Source organism: Lineus longissimus, chromosome 3 (assembly GCF_910592395.1).
Source record: "Lineus longissimus chromosome 3, tnLinLong1.2, whole genome shotgun sequence".
In the NCBI taxonomy this organism is placed as follows: domain Eukaryota; kingdom Metazoa; phylum Nemertea; class Pilidiophora; order Heteronemertea; family Lineidae; genus Lineus; species Lineus longissimus.
In genome coordinates this window covers 568,718-590,022 of record NC_088310.1, presented here as the reverse complement: position 1 = coordinate 590,022, position 21,305 = coordinate 568,718, and the positions used below count along the sequence as shown (strand labels likewise).

The following is a 21,305-nucleotide window of genomic DNA, read 5'->3' as shown; positions in this document are numbered from 1 at the left end:
TCACTCAATATCATGACTCAACGTTTAAATTCATATTCCTTCTCGCAAAACCTTCAAGCAAGCAGCTGAAATGCTATGTCTCAAAACTATATGCAGGTCCATGGGAGCCACAACCAATAGCAAGGAGCAGGTAGAGGAACAGCCTTCAGAACCTGATCTCGATTACGATTACGATTACAAGGAAATATTTTAGAACAACCGAGTAAACTTCGCTTGGCAACATAAGAGATATCAAGATCCCAATTTGACCCTTTCACCATAACTTCTCAACGAGGAGAGTGATGCCCAAGCAAAAACAATAGCAATGTGATTAATAGACAATGACGTCTTATTGGTGTTGACCGGAAGGTTTGAATGGGATGGTGAAGGCCACGCTTATTGGCTATCCTTGAGATTTATAGCAAGGTATTGTGGCACAAATCATACGATCGCCTCGATTATGACAGAACCGCTAACAAGCGCCTTGCTTTATTGGCAAACCATGATAATGACCCAGGTTTAGAAACCAGGGCCATCGGGGATACGAAAACATGAGCGCAGATAGAAATAGAAAGGTTCCGTTACAAAACAAAGAGCACTACTCAGCCGTTTTTAATATCATTGGGCAATTTTAGAACCTGTGAGTGTTTTTCTAGAAGATGAAGCTGCCACATTTCCAGTTTGCATTGGCTCCATCTGAGGATGAGCAAAATAGTTAACTTACCGGGTATTTCCAGGATGATCTCTGGCCTGAACTGTTGCCTAAAATGTCTACTCGAATGCAGCACAATTCCATTCCCTCGAATTATTCCTGACGTATCACTCATAAGAACCGTCACTATCTCAACCTGCGGATGACCTTTCCATTGTGAGACAAAATCCACAATATTCAAACGTATGTTCAAATATTCACATGTCGGCCGCTGGGTGTTCAGTCGCACTGTTGTATTAAAGAGATGATACTGTAAGCTGCTGGGTTGTATTTTGGTGCCAATCGGAGCAAGGGGTGAACTCAATAGGACTATGCTGATCGGGAACACCTGGTCAATCGCTGGTTTCGACTTTAAAGTCTTGCAATGCAGAATCAGATTGGCTTTGATGGTGTCAGGTTTTGTTTGATTCACCATATTCCGAGTGTACCAGGGACCGAAATTCACAACATCAAAAATGACTGTATCCAGGATCCAGACGCGTTCCGGTATTCCAACGTCAGTTCTAGTTTTGTTGAATTGATGAAGGTATCCGGCTAAATCATTTAAATCAAGATTCTGCACTGAGTGAACAAGCTTTTTTCGATCGTCGTGCATCATCTGGGCACTGGACACCATAAGAAAATAGCAAAGGCACGTCCATAGGAAGATCCACCAAGGATTAGGCTGCACGTATTTTGTGACTCCCTCCATCTCCAAGCAGTCAAGATAACGCCGAATGCACATAGATGTCGCAACTGCACCACATTTTAATATCCTCGAGAGTAATCCCCGAAAAATAGACAATATCAGCTCCTAAGCTGTTTTCGAAACTGTTCCTAACAAGTTTATAAATTATCACCTGAAAGTAAAAGGTTACACTGATAAGAACCTTGATTCTGGGTGCTGCAGCTACAAACCAACAAAGGTGTCCAGTACTAGATTTACATCCTCCCATATTCGACAATGTCCAAAGGTCAGAAGCGGGACAAATATCATTTGATATAATATAAGATTAAGTGCTTACACTATGAACGATACAGCCATATAAACAGACATCTCATTAGCACGGAGATAAGCACACCTTTTTATTCAATATTGTAGATTTTATGACAAAGTAAGATCATGACGAACAATGTGACTAAGGGTTTAAACAACTGACAATGAATGAAACTCGAGTGGATTATGATTCTGAAAGCGCCAGTTTGTCTCATGATTTATTGCCATGAGATCTCCATTCTACATCACTTATATTGTTTATAGTATCAAATTACCAGTGTTCTTTACCAGAAATATCAATGGTTTGATTTTGCATCAAGAAGACGCTATGCTTCGGTAGGCCTGCGTGGTTTGTACTTGTTCTAGTATCTTTAGCTACGGTTAAGAGAAGAAGTCAACAAAACAACGCTTGTAAATCATGACCTACCTACAATAGCAGCTGCAGTTTCATCCGAAAAAGAACATCTGAAAAAGAAAATATAATGTTTAAGTGGAATGATCCCACTTTTATCATCAGAAGAATGTTAACATATTCCGTCGCAATTTTCCTCATCAAATAATATTTTCATCCAAAATGCAATCCTTCCTAAAGACTTGACAAGGGGAACTTGTCCTGAACGAAAACTGTGAATGAAAGAGTCAGAGTCAAAGTTTGAATCGGTACCATGAGAAAAATATCAACACTATGATAGACTTGAAATGATGCACTTGAGCTCAACTTATACTATGCTGCAGACAGGTCTATACAACAGTTTAAACATGTTATCGCAATCAAAATTATCAAAATATGAAACAAAGATTCTGCTCAATCCATGAGTTGGACCCTGGAGTACGACACAGTACATGCAATGCGTATCTTTTGTACCCATATCAATACGGTCCATCTTTGATAACATTGGATGTGTTAACATCAATAAGATGAGAAACTGACATAACACGTCCTGAATAGGTTTTGTCCATTGGTTTTTAACGCAGAATTGGCATGGAATCCATTCAAGCGTCATGCTCGGCTTCATGGAATTGCAAAGAATTTCACAGAATTTGAGAAACTATTGTGTATGAAACAGTTGTGAATATAAAAGTACGGTTGATGACAATTTGTTCAGGTGTATTTTATTTCTGTAGCTTTATTCCATAAACCGGTGTGAAAGTAGACAGAATATAAAAATCATCAAGGTTTCGGTCATAAATATTGAAAAGCAGGACTAATGCAAAACCTACGAAATATGCAGCTGAAATCGCTGTTAATCAGATTAACATGAATTATGAAATTAATGCAAATCCATCCGAGAATCCTTGACGAGAATCAATTGATTTTCTCCAACACGGCGATGTTAAGCCACACCCAGTGAAAGCCACATATCTGCGATAATCCAGCTTATGCTTGAACTAACATCAGCAGCTTTTCAAAGTAGGGATCTGTCGTCTTTTTCAACAAGCCTTCATCCCATGTAGTAGACTGCTCACCCATTGTATCACTAACAGAACAAAGTAAACGAGACAACCATCTCATACCATGAATCACTGCAAACCACGATAACACGTTGAACAGACTCCAAACATTTCTACCAAGTGCAAACTTTTCCCACTTTAGTTGTGTTAATGACTTCTCCCTCTGGGTTCCGCTGATTTGTTGGTCAATTATTTGGTTACCTCCTCGGCTAATCAACACTGATTTGCGTCACCGTGCTCTCCCTTAGATATAATCAGTAACGCCAGAGATGAACTTCCAGCTATCGCGGATTCTTGGCAGACAAATCTTGCAGCAAACAACACAGACATTGTTGCAGAAATAGAATCCTTGCAACACAGTAACGCAAACGATGAAAGATACTGCAAGACAAGTTTTGGTCGAGAAAACTTACAACAAAACAGACAGGATTCTGGCAGAAAAAACAGAATCTCACATCCAATCTTAGATAGTTTTGTGCAAGGTCCTTGTGAAGGTGTAGATAGAACACTGCAGCTAGAGGTTTGTGACAAGAAATGAACTGGTGGTGGAACCAGAGGAAAGGTCGTCATTGGTGGATATCAAAACAAAACCATTCCAAGTGCGTGTGACATCACACGTGCCATCAAGTAAAATTGGAAACTTTGAGCCGTGCAGCACCTACTAAAACCCGATTTTCCGATTTTCCCCTCGTTCTCATAAAAAAACAAAAAGTCTTTTTAAGGCTGGCAATACCTCCGGTCAACCGAGGGACATACCATGTTCAGATAACCCTCTGATATAGTTTAGAGATCCAGAAATGAACACACTTTGCCCAGGTGCCAAGCCCTGCAGCACTCCTTTACAGCATATCTGGCAATCAACAGTATACTTCGTTAAACGGACATTAATTTACTCCGAATGAATAAACAGCATCTGAACTTGGCAGAGGAAATCCTCTAATTAGCGCTTTGATTAAACGAGGGCAATTTTTCAAACTGGATGCTATTGAAACTCGAAGGTAACGAGGGATTGGGTCATAAAGAATCAACGAGGGCCTGCACGCGATGACGGGAGAATGTGAGCGAGTTTTACTATGAACAGTAGGGGGCCGCTGTATCTGAATCAATCATGGAAATATGGCTGTGACAATTTGATCAGTTCGTCAATAAAGCAGAGGAATCTTTGTATTTGGTCGATATAGACATGCTAATCAGATGTTTGCCGAAGTTAGAGCTCAAATAAAAGTACTTTGACAATCGCTTCTAGTGTAGAACAGATCTACAGGCTGTAAATTCCTCCCTCATGGCAGATAATATATAAGACATTGCGTATGCAACAAATAGTATTAGTGTTGTGAGCCAAAAACGACACAGGTTAGTGTTTATGTCACAGACAGTATCCTCCTGAGTGCAACAACATTCATCAATCTGTTCAGAACACGTTGTAATCACTTTGATTACAACGGGTAAACCTCGGAACAAGACAAGAGTAAGTTTCTCACATATCTCACTCAGAAACACAGTTGCTTCTTAAGGACTGATTAAAAGCATACACTAGAATAGAAAATAGAGGTGCTTCCATTATGGCCGCAACAGAGAATAGTTTTTGCGCTACACCTCATTATCAAACCAGTAACAATTCTGGATCATTTTAACAATCTTTTATCGCATTGTGAGTCACTTTTTCTCGTGATAACTATTCAGGATACTGAAAGGATGTTTACTTGTGTAACTTTATCTAATTTATTATGTATTCAAAAGAAACAGGACCTAAGTTCAATCACCCAGGATGAACCAGACGCAGCAGATATCAAAGTCTGAGAAAAGAACAACATCCAATTTGCCTTGTCGCCATTTCAGTTTGTCACGTGACTGACGCATTCAGGGCTAGCGGAAATCTACGTTACAAGTATGCAAAACAAAGTCCGATTCGTTTTGGTCCATGGCACACATTGGTGAAGCATAAAGGCATGTAAACATCCATCATCTTGCTTTCAAATTCAGCTTTTGAGCTTTCAAAGACTACAGTACCTTGTCGAACCTTATTACAACGAGATAAATTAGTTCAATGTACATGTATTCCAATTCACTGTATTCAGTGTAAACTCCGATGCATCATGTTGTATTGAGATGAGACTTCGACAATATTTCACCACCACCATGCATTCACTGTAAAAAGTGAGCATCATAACGGAGTTCCACTTCACACAGTTAACAAATTTGGATTCTGAAAGTTCAGAGAGATTTTGCAAAAAAGTTCAGTTTGATGAATCAGGATGGATGGAATTTGCTGAATGACAAAGCGAAAAACTCATCTCATAATTGAATGGTAGTAATGAGTTTTCCTGGCAGGGGGCATATCATCGTTGTGATTTACTCTTGGTAGAGATTTCAGATCAATTTGGGTTAAAACGTTCATGAAATCGAGTCGATCTTTACAATATTCATTGAAACTGAACAATGCGCACTGAAAAGTGCTTACTATTTTCAACATAGTACATACTACAATCGAGTACTTCTCTTTGATGTTAATACCGTCTTTTAAACTAATGCATTTATTTCAGTGTTGAATTACAACTTAACTTTGCCTCCCACCTGTATCTCTGTGTATGTTCTATCAAAGTTCAATCTGGCTTCAACCTAACGCATTCCAGTGGGATCTTCTACCAGCAATTGGTCCTGAACATTCGGCACTGCAGAGCAATGGCTTAAAAATGGAATTGAACTATGAGCATTAATGCCAGCCATCCTCGATGGGCATGAGATGAGGGTAGGAAGTTAAACTTAAACAGATTTACACCTGCAAATTTTCCTTACCTTCTGTTAAGGCCGCCAACAGGGTTAATCCCCCCCCCCCCTCCACACACACACAGCCATATCCCATAAAAAAACAAGCTGACACTGCTGAAGATTTGATCATTCATCTTCATTAGAGGCCTGCCTATCTGATTCTCATGTCAACTCATTTACACTAAATAGTGGTCCTTGTACCGATCACGGGAGCTGAGATTGATAACGTCAACGACCAGCCAGATGAATGCAGACAACACTGACTAATTGCTCGAGCCAGGGATGCTGGAAATGTCCGTCTCATCCTCTGTTATAATCTGATGTTAATTTAAACCCACCCAAAACAGTCGTACCATTAAAACATGCATTCAGTACCCAAGACAAATAGCCAGTGTTCGTCTTTTATTGCATCTTCACTGATTCGCACCCAAATCAATTCAGTGCGGCCATGCAATCAGCCTTGAATTTTCAAAAGCCATCAGTATCTGACAGCAACTGTCAAAATGTAATAGAGTTTTTGATCTTATGGAGAATTACAAATTTGGTGCTTTCTGCTGTGTATCGGAAGAACGACTTTGAGGTCTTGAGTTTTAGTTCAGGTATGTATGGTTATGGTCACCCATTTCAGAGAGTAGAACTTGACCGGAGCAAACTTTACAATAGAGTGCTCTGATTGCCTTGATCCCGGTGATGCAGATTTCGGTACTGCTGAGGTCAGTCATCGAACCTAAATCCAAATTAAGCTTTGGGTAATGTCTGCATGTTCTGGCGATTTCCATTGAAAAGTCATATCTTAACAAGAACACGGAAAGCGGGAAACATCGGCCAAGCAAAACAACAATTGAGCTTGCCTGAATCAGACACTGATTATAGTCCAAAATCTGTGAATAATTCCCTAACGAACTTATTTCTTCAAGGTAATTAGCAATGCAATATTTTGCAATGTTACCGCTAATTAAGTGAAGCTGACAGTGATCAAACGAAACTGTATTGATATCGCTATTGGATTATTAGCTTAACTTGAATCCATTCATTCAAAGGAAAATGTAAAATCTTTGCACAAGGTTAATGTCATTTGTTTCGGATAGATAATTTCCAAACCATTTCTATTATACAATGATCCTGGGCTTCATCGTTAGGGTTTAAAAAGACAAAACGGGACATATTGTCAACTAGAGTTATCCAGCGATTCAGCCAAAAAATGGTCTTCCGAAACAGTACAAATAACTTAAGCAACTGACATGAACCTTTCAGGACAATTAGCATGATGCATGTCATTTCCGCCCGATAAGAGCGTTAAGTGCTTCACACAGATCCAAATGACACTCAGCAAGTCCAAGTGATGGTCAGTAGCCATTTTGTTTAATCAGGGTAACCATGGCAACTCGATGAAATTGGGTGCATCTTTCATTGTTAATAGCTGCGGTCATCTACCTTGGACAAACCAGTACCCACTACCGGACCGCACACCTCTGCCTTTCTGGACTCATTATGCGAATGATGCCCAGTTTGGTACCATAAAGTAGCATCAGTCTTGTTTTCTTAGTGTGTGGGAGAGCATGAAACACTTTGAAGCGGATATCATCAGGCCTAATATTGTAACAAGTTGCGAAAGGTAATCCTTGGCTAGATAAACTGCAAGGAACAGCGTACGAGACACATGATGAAAACACAATTGGCATCAACAAACTAGATTTTTAGGATAGAGAACGGGCTGAAGCCAAACTAGATTCAGTTCAACTCAGATGCGTCATATGTAGCCAATGTACATGTACATTAGGTGGTACACATACAGATATCCTGGCGAGAGTAGGTGTTATCCTCCGCATGTTCATCATTTAAATGCATTACTGCACTAACTTTGCCGGGATTCAATACCCTGCATCTTAAAATCTAATGCTATTCTTTCAGCAGAAACATGGCTTAACCATTTTGTAAATTATTCAGATTTCATTATTCGTGCACATGACTCAGGACAGTCTGTACGTCTCCGAGGTGCAATTCTTTAATCTGTCAATTTTCAGATTATTAGCATTAAGTGACAATCAGGATAGAGTAGCGTTTATTTAAAACTCCCTATTCCCTAACTGTCGTTACGTTTATTGGTTTACCTCCGTGCAATATGCCGCCATTTGCTGCAACGCCCTCGCGGTGGTGTAACAGCAACAGCCTTTAATGGTCACATCAGGAAGTGCGTTATTTATTCATTCGTTTCGGTACACAACGGGTAACAATTGCAATCATACTGTGTAAAACTCACCAATTTAGATCATGTTTCAAATCTTTGAATCAAAAACTAAAACTTCACCAATTGTTTCAGTAGAAGAAAATGCTCAAATAGTGCAGTTGCAAACTTTTCAAAGTATCGATAATGTAAGCCCATGATGTAAAGCCTGGCGCCATTGCCTTTTGAATTTGATGTTGTTGTCCAATCGTATCAATGGCGTCATCTTTGATATTTCAACCTGATGCTGCTTCGCAAACTTTAAGGATGACTTCAAAAATATTGCAAAACACAATCAGATCCCAACTCAGCGATAAAATACTATGGCCAATTAATCCAAGGCAAAAGGGTGGTATGGTCTTTTCTTGTTAGGATCAGATTGGCATTGGTTAATACAATAATTCGAAGGGTTGGTCAGATTGCGCCCCCGAAGCAGCTTAATGCCCAAGTGCAAAGATGCTAAAGAAGCACAGAGGCCAAGCTGTAAAGATGCACGAGGCTGATCAGTAAGCTGGGATAACTTTTCTCTCCAGTAATTATGAATCATGATTTGGCTGGTGGCACCTTTGTAAGGGCGTAATTACATCGCGAAATATTAGCTGCTGAGGAATTATTGAAGAATTCCCCCACAGCATTGCGAGCAGAAAATACACAATGCAGCCACAATCATTGTCGCAGAGGTGAGCATGTTTTTTTCTTGGTATCAATCAAGCGAGTAATAGGGTATGTGGGTCTCTCACCGTTAACATGCTGAGAAATTGGCTTTATTCTCATCAGTGGATAGTTTGAGACATTGGGCATGTAGAAAAGCAGTCGGTTGGATTTTCACTGTTTTTATTTTGATCAAAACGACCCTGACACTCTCAGCTGTACTAGTAAAAAAAACATTTTTTCTTGCAACTCACCAGAAGGAGCCAGTTATTTTGGTTTGATTGACTATCCATTGCCTAGTTGTTTACCTGTCATGAGCTGAAAAGACTGCAATTCAATGATGACAGCTCCACTGTCAATTGATTGGGAACACTTGTCACATTCTTGACTATTAATTAGTGTTATGTCATCTTAGTATAGAACCTGATATCAATTAGTGTAACCTTGACAAATCAGGAAATACTGGGTGTGGTGTCAGTTATGACAAGTGGTTTTTTTCTGCAAGGATACAACTTTTGTTTTCGTCACAACAGTTTCATAGAAATTCCATCTTTATCATATGTTTGATTATTTCATTGGGTATTTTGTTGTTCTCCTCGATCATCCTTGAATTTTAGATACAAGCTGATAACCAAAGGCAAAGGAAGAAAAAACACCAATTACTTGAAATGCAAATCCTCAGTTGATGACAGTGCGCACTCTAATGGCAAGAACATAACACCCCATACTTGTATTCCACATTGAAAAGAAAAAAGATTTGTCTGCTGATAGTTTTCAGGGCTAAACTTCAAAATATACCATGAATAAACACTGGGTTTTTTTCTAGTTTCATCTGGTAAGATGAGTGAAAATAAAAAACCGATATGTAAAAAGTTCTTGGTTGGGGTTCAGTTCTGTTCTTGACTTTGCATCGAAGAGGAAGTCAGAGAAAATCTTCAGAAGGATTGCCACGATTAGTTTGATCTTTTAAGATTTGGAAAACCTTTTGCGTTAGGATTGGTTCCACGTTTTTTCTTTGCAAAATCACTGAAAATAAACGATGTTGGAGAAAAAGGAAGGGAAATTATGTGAACCGCAATCCCTAGTTCGAGACATTGTTCGAACCAAGGTTTTACCTCTGTTAAGGCGTTTGATCTACCAGGAGTTTGAATTTCAAACAGACGGGAGTGATCTGTGGTAAACGCTCGCATCTTTATCGTCAATTACGACTTCCTGCAGCGATGATCCCAAATATCCCATTTTGGCTATGACTTAATTATGTGTGCACATTTGGTTGTAATCTGCAGTGGTATGATTCCATGATACGGTGAAAAGTCACAGTGAACCCTTTGTTTGAATGGTGCATGCAGCGTTTCCAGGTTGTCTTCATCCATTTGTGCAAAAAAACATTGCTGCTGCATCGGGCAGATTTCTATCCAGGGTTCAAAGATGTAAGAACTTCATATGACCAGTAGATAAGGGAAGGGCACTCCACTGAAATAACTTTTATAGGTTTTAGCAGAAGTATTTGCTCTCCATTAGTCAAGCTTAAGATGACACCAGAGGTTTGGACTCCAATTTGAGCCACAAGGATGCATGAACGTTTGACGCAGACCTCAGAGGCACTGACAATGGTTTTGGTGAAATGACCAAGACAATGTTTTTTGTGAAATGACAGTCAGGTATGAAGACTTATTGGTAGCCACACACTGATGATCCAAGTGACTGGCTCATTGGCACACCATGAAGGGTTAAAGTGGAACACACTGATGATCCAAGTGACTGGCTCATTGGCACACCATGAAGGGTTAAAGTGGAACACACTGATGATCCAAGTGACTGGCTCATTGGCACACCATGAAGGGTTAAAGTGGACACACTGATGATCCAAGTGACTGGCTCATGGGCACACCATGAAGGGTTAAAGTGGACACACTGATGATCCAAGTGACTGGCTCATTGGCACACCATGAAGGGTTAAAGTGGACACACTGATGATCCAAGTGACTGGCTCATTGGCACACCATGAAGGGTTAAAGTGGACACACTGATGATCCAAGTGACTGGCTCATTGGCACACCATGAAGGGTTAAAGTGGACTAACAAAACGAGTGTCGACTCATCCGGACAATCGAGCTAGTTCTCCCCACCAATTAGATCGAATGCAACGTTGTAAAGTTACCACACGTGAAAAAAGTCCCAGCTGTTTTGCAGTATAATTGGTTCTATCTCAGCTATTTCTTGGCATATTGGCTTTGTTTAGTAAGGTTGCGCACACAGGTGCAAATGCGGATGTCTCAAGGCAGTGTTCATTCAAATATTCTCTAGCCTTTGTATGATAAGTATAAATATAATTGCAAAATATATACACCAAGTAGACATTCATGATCTTCTTCTGTTGTAATTAGCTTTATTTGGATATAACTGCTGACATTTTTTATAAATGTTGGTATCATATAAAGCCGCAACATTGTCATATACCAAACAAAACATATTCAATTTCAGAGATGAATATGATACGTTTATAACTGAATGAATATGAATGAAAAGCACAACAAATGTCTGATAAAAACTAGACCTTGCTCATTTTGTTTTTGTATATCTGAGAAGGATAGGCGAATTACAACCATCTACTGACATATTCGACACTCCGGAACAACCCTGCAACACTATGAGGAGCTAAAGAAGCCTTGAGATGGATTCAAATTTCAATTTTTGAAAGTGAACACCATGGTGAATTAATCAACCATAATGCTCGTCAAGCTTCGTCAATAATAAATGCAACTGAACAGCTGGATCCGTGGTCCATCTGCACGGCTCCCCTGTTGCCAGTCCCAAAAATTAATAAATCACGACAACACAGCGTTGTATCAATAACGAAATGGTGGAAACACCCACGATATACCATCTCAAAACAGTGGTTGCTCAACATTTTTATGAATTATTTCGTGTCTTTCTTCAAAAATCTTAGGAAGTCCGTTTTTTATACACGCACGTTTTATTCCATTTTGCCACAAATGTTACTGCACGTAGATAGATTTCAGAGGAGGAGTAGAGGAAACGTCGGTGGAACAGGAATACCAATAGCAATGTAGGGGGACCATTTTCAGCATGTCGCAAAGGATGTTTAGAATCGGCGTGAAAGACCTTTTAAGGGGACTTCTGGGTAGGCTTCTTGGCATGCAGGAACCGAGCAATTTTAATATTCCACACATTCCTTTAGATGTTGCATTGAACAATTCATCCCAACCTTAAGACACTTCGTACGCCTCAGAAGGAGGACAAATGCATCAACCACTCAAGTAAATAATGAATTTCTTCACTTTTAACTCTCACTTGAACTGGCTAATACATTTCCTCACCAATCCTACCGTGCACAGATTTTCACTCAAACTACCACCAAAATGGCAGCCATAAACTAGAGTAAATGTATAAAGTATTTAGACCTTCTTAGGCTGGAAGGTATTTAGACTGACATTTACTTGAAGGGTCGGACTTGGGTCAATAGCCATTAGCAATAAGTTTATGATGTGTCATTACCGTCGAGAATTTTATCCTTAAAATGGACAGCAGGGTGTGCCGTACTTCGGGGGCTTGTTGAAGAATCTGGTCAAGATTATATTGGCCGATTCTCAGAACATGTGATGACATGTTCGCAGACAAAAGGAGTTGTGTTATAAAACATCAGAAACCGTAACAATATTCTTGAAATGTTTCTCCGGATGAGTTCTATAACGACAGCACAGTGTGCATGGGACATCATCACATGAGTAAGAACAAGTAGCATGTAACCTATAGATGATAGCACCTTGGCTAGATTAGGGTAGGCGAGTCAGTCCACCAAATTAAAGGTATGAATCCCTGCCAACTCACTCCCTGACGTCCAATTGGTCATAACATCCTCCAATATCTCATCATATTCTGATAACCCAGACCAGACTGCCCTGATCACCATCAGAAAGCATTAATCCCAATGATTACCTGATTACCCATAGAGTGCTATGTCCTTTCCTCGGACCATAATGGCTATCCAAGAGGTCTTGGGACATGGACCACGCCAGTTTGATGAGCATATCATGTGCATCATTCAACGTCTGGTGATGAAGGGCCAAAGACTGACCATTGCCAACTTTTCTCATGCCTGGTTTGGTGCTAAACGACCTGGCATGCCTGGGTGGTGTAGTTAGCTTGTTAGATCATGAAAATCTTCCGCAAGTTGGAAGCTTGCTGAAGATGATTCGGACGTCAATATTGTCGAACTTTTGTGTGGTAATCGTTGTGCACAACAGAGACTAGACAGAGTAACCACGGTATTGTGGACGCCAACTATCCCATACTAAGAAAACTAATAATAACAACAAATCTCCAATGGGCAAAAGTTTAGACAAATCAACCTATAAGACATTGATGACATTTTCAAATACAAACTGACCTTACATTTCAATCGCAATTTCCCTCGCAATTCAAAAACAGCAGACGTCTACAGTTGATGCGGGGGTAGAAAAACCATAACATGTTCTCAACAATGACCCCCGAAGTCACTGCTGTATTAAATTTTCGTTACAAGCGTTCAGGCGTACGGTAGTGTTACAAGCCCAACCCTAGAGACCCACCCCGTTAATGCCATGCCGTGAACTCATTGACACTGACTATTTAGAATTTACACCACATACTCTCAGATGTACGGTAGTATCCCGACCCGGGCCAACCCCTTAACGAGGCACTAATGACTGCCTTGTATCATCATGATCTCGTCCTGATTTGTTAATGGTTATTTCACTTGTGATGGTGTCTGATTTGTCTTACGAACACTTTATGACTTGATGGTCACAATATAAGAGCGATGCAGAGGGCACTTAGGCTGAGGCTAGGTTAACCCATCTAAAGCTGATTTGAGGAAGGCAAGGGGGACCCAACAGGGTGCTTGGCTAATGAGGCCATCATCTATAAACGTATCTTCGCCCAGAGTTCGAGTTCACCCTTGTAAGTGAGGCCCAGCTATCTTCGAAAAGCTGACGTGGGACTGAGATTCAAGGGAGACAGAAGTACTCGTTGAGATCTTATAAAGGAACTGGCATGCCCAAAATCGTTCACAAACATAAATCGACAATACAGTTGTAACGAATTGGATACCATTAAAGTCCTAGTAAGCTCGAAAACATCAACAACAATCGCGGATCAGAAATCACAGAGGCAGAAACCAACTGGTTTGGTGTCCATGGAAAGCCATGATCATATCATTTTCAAACTTCAAGTCATGTTTATCTTCAAACAGTTATATAAAAGGGCCCGCGACTACACATAAATGGAGAAAATGAGATATCACTTCTACTCACCCATCTCGCACAAGTTAAGCCGACTCCTAATTCCAGAGAATAAATGCACAGGGAAATTCACACCCGGCACGAACTCCACCGCACCACATTATGCCATGTGCACAAAAAAAGTACATTCAAAATTCCTGACGTACGCCAATGAGATTCGCGATGTTGATGCTAATGCATCGAAAAACTGAATGAGCTGGCGTGGAGTTTGGATCATGGAGAAGTAGCATCCAAGAGCATTGCTGACGATCTAACGACTGAGTGATGGGGATGACGGCCACGTGGTGCTACGTTATCCAGTACAATGCACGACAAGCCGCTAGTGGTCATTTGGCGATTGCTGCAGCGGTTAGCGGTGTTAGCGAGGGTGATGTTAGGGGAAGAGGAAGCTCGTTAAGCGGAGATTGCAGGATGCTCCGGGGGCCAGGAGATAGATTGTCAGTTGGTAACAAATAATCCCAATTATCAGCTCAGGAATCCGGTCGATGTCAATGACCATAACAATAGAAATGTACTTGGTGCTCGTCTCAAGACGACTCTGATATCTCAATATCTTAGAAATCGTACTGACAATTCTTAAAAGAACTTATATGAGGGTCTTATCCAACCATTCCAGATACCTTATTACAGATGCTTAACGTAGAATATGTAACTAATGAACATGTCCACGTGTAACAAACTGAATAAGATTGTAACAGAAAAGACCCTGATCGGGTTTTTCAAAAATCAAAGAGAAAAAGAGGATGCGTTTCTATGTTCGCTTTATACAATAGGTTTATGGTATTACTTAGCATTGGCTTTCCTCGCCCCAATCATGTTAGGTCAATCGGCGAGAATCCCTTGCTGAAAGAAATCTTCTGCTGTTTTACACAGAATCTGGTAGCGTACCCTGTGAAAGCTGCATCTGCAGCACTATAACTCCAAAACTAAGATAATCGTGTTCGCTTTTAGCTCGAGGATATCTCTGCTCAGCTACATCGATGACAAGTTTCACACTAACCACTACTAATGGCCCAATCTTATTCAACTGAATGCAATCCTTTAAAACGATCTGAGGCGATAGATCTGAGATTTATACGCGATGTGATAACACTCAAATTCGTATTGATTTTAGGTAGATTTACCCAATTCCTCTGGAAATGGCAAAATAAATTGATCATTTGAGTAAATGCTAGTAAACGTTCTGCTTATTTAGCTAACAGTCCTAATGATGAAATTACTTTCTAATAGAGCCATTTTAATGCTGCAGGAATTCTGTGCCACTGGAGCGATTCAATATCGTGATACCGGGGGTGGGAAGGAACGTTCTCTTAGAATGTGATTGAAGTGTAGGAGTAGTATTATCCGTTCTTAGCAATCCAAGTAGAGATGTGGCGGCAGAATCTGTTTAGTCCAGACACAAATCCATATGTCTTTAGTCAGCTTTTTTTGCAGTTTGTCTCAGCAAAATATAAAATGTATGTGTTTGACGCTGGAGAACAAACCAACGCCATATATGAGTTGCGTAAGTACAGCAGAACCTCTCTTAGCGGACGCCTCCCTATTAAGGACAACCTCTCTATTAAGGACACCAGTTTTGGTCCCAAATTGGTTGTTTCCATTCAAATTCACCTCGCTAATCAGGACACCACTCTATTAAGGACAGCACTTGTCAGTCCCATGGGTGTCCTCAATAGAGAGGTTCTACTGTAGTTAATAAGAGGCATTAAGAACAATCGACTATCTATGTTACATACATGTACTTCTAGTCAAGCAGAGGAAAGCAACAGAACCATTAACTCGGCAATATTTGATCATGTGATCCTCTCATTTCATTTCCGACCCAATGGAGTCGATTCGCTGCCGAACCTTGCCGCGCTGTCATTCGAAAACATGGCCATGTTTCTCATAACTCAACAACATAACCGCATTATATGCTACAACTTGAAGACTTTTCAGCCGAGCTACTTATGTGAGAGAACAGCTAAATATCTATTGATTTGTTTGCCTAATTACGCAGTTTAAAACAAACAGACGACTACTGGTCTGAAGTGCCTGAACCATGATGAGTGGGCAAGGAGGAATTGACCCATCCAGAACTAACATCATTGCGAAAGTATTTCCAGCTGATTTCAATGACGAACACACAATGCTGTTTTCAATACGATAGGACCATTATTCTGAGAACAATAAGAGGCGACAATAAAAAGAGAGTGGTTTCACAGTTTACTCCGAAAGCCAAAATATCCCATCTAAATTCTTCATGCAAATCTCAACATCATCAACACAGGATACCTCAGCAGCATTCTTCACACTATAAAACCTTGCTCATCAAGATATATTAGTCAAGAGGGAACAATGGCATCGATAGCTCCCCAGGGCCATGTTAATTCCACTATCTTACACAACCAGCATTGATTGGGCGCGCAGAACCATCATTAGGGCAGCGGGAATTGTCAGCGCAACTGGCATGGGTCTTAGGTCATTCTGCATTGATGGATAGACGCAGTTCGCACGGAGATGGGAGGGGAACCGCAATTCCTTGGCAGGTTTACGGTTCATGGGTTTAAATCATCGGCACTGGAGGTATTTGGTTGATTTATTTTAGTAAATGATAAGCTATCATATTGTCTGGAACAGACAGCACTCCCATTCTGAAATGGAAGGATGTTCATCTTGTTGGTAAAACAATGAAACGGTTCAATACTTGAACATCTTTTACGTTCGTCTCTATAAGTTAATGAAGCTTTTGGAGCGTTTTGATGAGTAACAACAGGAAAATCCCTGTGCGTCCTTTTCTCTTCCCTTACTTGCTCAACTTTACTGCTAAAGGCTTTTGCAAGTTGTCACGGTGTTTGGTGTATTTTGCCATTTTTACCAAACGTGATGCTCTAAATCATTCAAGCATAGATAATGAAAAACAAAAACCAATAATTTCACACCAAATGACCATGATGTGTCAAAATCTCTCTTCAATATTCACCAACCACTCCCTAAGGTCAATCACAGGACAATTATTAGGAGAAATATCCTGCTATTAATTGATAAGTTAATAAGGGACGAGGAAGGTTACGAATAAACAAGAACTCCCCGCAGCATTAGACAATTTATCATTCACAGACAGAATTAATCATGCACCAAACTGCCAACAACCAAGCGAATAAATTTCTAATACCAAAAACAGATCCCTAAGTGTATAAATTTTGCATACGTTATTCGTGATTTCATTCATGGGGAAGATGCATCATGAAGGGATATCATGGGTGGCAAATCACGGATTAGCTCTGAAGCGATCTGCAGAGTACTTTATGGAAGTTGAAAGCATCAAGGCATGAGGGAGCACCAACGACGTTTCCTGTTCAAATCTTCTGTCCTTCAAAGATGCTGTTCTCAACCATATAGCTAGTTCTAGATGCAAGTCTCGGAAGCCAATACTTCCAATTGTGTGAATCTGTCTCATGTACAGTTTAAGTAAAGCAAAGGAAAAGAATCAAAAATGTTTAATTTCTCGTCCACATTACATTTCTTCCAAATGTGAGATTGGTTCAACTGCTCATGTAAAGACCAGCAAGGAAATTTATATTTAAGGATCTAATCTGTCGATACGTAAGCAAATGTTAACGAGAGATGGGCTAATTAGGTGGCGTTTTTGACTCATCTTCCCAAAGCACGACCACATTGGTTGCTCAACTGATATTCAATTGCCTAAACTACAAATGTAATTCTGCAAGTCAAAATTGAATAACATCATGGCTAACAGAATTGGATCGTCGCAGAATGTGTGCTGGTAACCATGTTCAGATTTTAACAGAAATAATGCATGGTGGTGTATGAAAATTTACAGCGCAGCATCTTTCAAAATCACTCATGGCATGGTATTGGCATCTTTGATTTCAGTGTTACCTGTTTAAGCCGCACTGACCTAGACAGTGTTTATAGAACTTGGATGCAAAATAATGTCTCCTTTCACGTCTACATACAGTTTTAACAAATGATGCCAAAATGTATTAAAGTTTTAACCTTGTGAACGATATTTATCAGGCAACTCACATCAACAGCATGTATTGGTGACTTATCAGGTCTTCTATGGTTGATTTCTTAGTATTCTATGCAACTAGGTTGCCTTGAACTAAATGCTATAGAGTTTGGCAAAAAACATCCTTCTCTGAATGAACAATCGATTTGATGGAATTCAATTGAACCGGAGACCTTCCCAAAGTAAGTTGATTATGCAAGCAGATCAATCTAATCAAGGCCGTGATATTCTGGATGTGTTTTTTTTACTCTACATGTATTGGACTCTTCAGAGCATCAATGAAGGACACTTATCAAAACAATCATCATTGATGCACTGTCCTGTTGAAATGATCATTGATAGGCTTGAACAGTTTGCTCATATAAAGCAATATAAACCTTTTTACTGTTGGGCCTTTTTTGGTCCTGATAGCAAAGTCCTTTTTATCGGACCTTACTATTATTTGGCACCAATTCCTAAACCAGATTTGTGCAGCCCTGCTGTAGATGATCCAACAGATAACCTTGCCCAACCCGATTGAGCAATACCAGTTACCACTCCTTTGAGGCTATTCTTGTTCCCACCACAAAATGTCCGCACTGACCAATCAAATCAAATGGCCAATGAATTTCTCAGAAAATATTGAATCGGATTGCATCGTGCACAGAAAGCGCTGCGCCTTTTGGCCATCTATCAGATTTTGGAAAAATTGGATTATCCTCCAGATTGGTCTCGTGACTGTCAAACGATTATGACCTCAGGTTCAAAGATCGTGAGATTTTGAATGTGCAAGAAAGATTCTGTGGTGGCAGACTTCGTGCCAAGTGGTTAAACTGCACGACGCATTATTTGAATACAAAACTGATTTACTCGTTAGGGTTCAGACAAGTGGGTTTGATTAAGACGACCAATTTGCATCATTAGGTTGCGTAACAGTCGATCCAACGGAAATTAGTCGAATCTTTGATCCTGGTGTGTGCATATTGCCTGTGAGCATTCCAATTTGTCGGATTATTTGCTATCAAGGATTGTTCTCATCAAACTGGAATTGGCATTCTTGCATCTGTCACTATATAACATATTGTTATCACATATACGATTGTACGTTCTAGATTTGTTTTTAAAGAACTTTTTATCAGAAATGTTCTGTTACTGCGTTTATATTTTCGACAGATACCTCATGAAAACGACATCATCATACCTAGCATTTGTTACAAGTGTATAATTAAATGATGGATACATCGTGGGGGAGGCGGCAGACATAATACATCTTTCTTCATTACGTGATGGCCGCTGTTGCCTGTACATTTTTCACACATTTCCTTACAAAATGCACTGAGATCTCCTACACACTTATGAGGAAGATCGTCAGTGCATTTTACCAAACCTGAAGCTGTACCGCCTGTACATCACAGTATACACTCTCTGCATGTTATTCTAGCAGCTACAATGAACCAGACAGTACATAAATGGACTTGGAAGAAACATTTCTTGATACCCAAACGAGGTGTTTGGTAGGGCGATTTCCTTTCTTTTCTAAGGGGTGATTGATGACTCTATAAACAACCGTGGCACATGGTTAATTTCCCGACTTATTTCTGACAATTTTGCAGCATTGGCTCTGGTCCTTCTTGCTATGTGTGGGATCTGTGATAGATGGCATCAGCTCTAAAACCTATGTATCATTTCCACATGCGTACCGTTCACAGTAAACGGTGAAAATATCACCAGTGTATCCAATCCCAACCCCTTTGACATGATGGATCCCGTTTTCGACCGAGAAGCAAAATTTCACCGAATCTAAGGCTGCCTCTTAAGTATTTCGAATCAAAAGACGTTCTCTTGCCACTTACATCAAACTGCACGATGGCGATAATTCGATTCAGTAGAATCTTGTGATTGGAATGTATAATGGCCAATCTAGCCTTGGAGTGCTGATTGTGCATCTCGGGTGATTGAATCAATCACTTTTTTGAAGGGAAAGGGAAGAACCAAATCGTTGGTGGGACCCTATCGCATCCGTTTGGCATCCCAGTTCTGTGATGGAGATGAACCTTGATTACTCAAAGATCTCTAGATATTTGTCTATCTAATGTAAATCGTTGACATGATTGGCACGATGATAACACTGGATGGTGAAACCAGCCTGAGCAAAGTGGCATGCCCAAGGCCAAATCAACCATCCGATATATCTTGACACTCACGACTCCAATAGCACAAAGTCCCGTTAACGAGCCCTATTCTGCCTGTTATTAAGATGAGGATTGGAGGTATTGGGGTTATACGCAACCAATGATAATCAAAATCATATTAATCCATCCCGGTTCCTTAAATCACTCCAAACCAATTTGGATTAAACAACCCATAGCCATCTTCAAAGGCGCTCCCAAGGTTAAGTTATCGTATTAAGTTAAAGTGAGAAACATCCCAATTTATGATAAAACAATGCTATATCACAGCATATTCCCTTGGTGTGTTTTTGTGCGTTAAAAAAGGTTTTAAATCTGTTTGATGTTGTAATGAGGTGGATGAGGTTGGTACGCTGTAAATGAATGAGCAGCATAGATCCATCGTCTCATTATCAAGGAAAGATCGATGCTGTAGAGTACAATAGATTAACTTTTCTGTAATTGTGCCCGGAACCTAGTTACTAGGATCTATTTCAGTGTGAATGTTCTCCCTCCCCCACCTAACATCCCCACCCCACCTCTCGCTTACAGTGGCACGAAGACCAGAACCACCAGTGCACAAAATATTTCAACACTCTACATCATTTTTCTCAGAAACGGCATCAAATCCATCCGAATTTAACAGCATCCCTCGTTGATTACCGTCGAAAATCAAGCTTTGCTTACGATGACATCTTATCTTCTCGTTCATCTGACAGTAAAACCATCCTCGAACTCATTTAAACGGAATCGGAGTGTTTGAATGCAGTTCGAGGGGCTCCGTTAACATTTCATCAGCGTAATCAATGGACAATATCGCGCAGAGATCAGGGTATCATTTCATTAGAATTAATTGAAATCTTCTAGTGGGGGCAAAGATTGCATCAAAGTGCAGCATCAAAGGGGACAAGATACCAAAGAATACAACTCAACTTGAATGTAACTGCGAGTACATTTTGCACAAACTGCATTCAAATTACACATGAATCTTTGGACTTATTAGCCTGGAATGCATTGGGATCTGATTTAACTCAAGTTGGTTGAATTTACCTTTACAACAAACATGTAAATCTACTG

General features: G+C 40.1%; 1 protein-coding gene across 1 annotated transcript in view; it reads right to left on the bottom strand.

Moving 5' to 3' along the window:
* Positions 1 to 21,305, bottom strand: part of LOC135484368 (MAM and LDL-receptor class A domain-containing protein 1-like) — an 89,827-nt gene that overhangs the window by 46,319 nt on the left and 22,203 nt on the right. Inside the window, exon 5 of the mRNA XM_064765757.1 lies at positions 704 to 919. Within this exon, the coding sequence (XP_064621827.1) occupies positions 704 to 919 (216 nt within the window). The remainder of the gene's footprint in view (positions 1 to 703; positions 920 to 21,305) is intronic.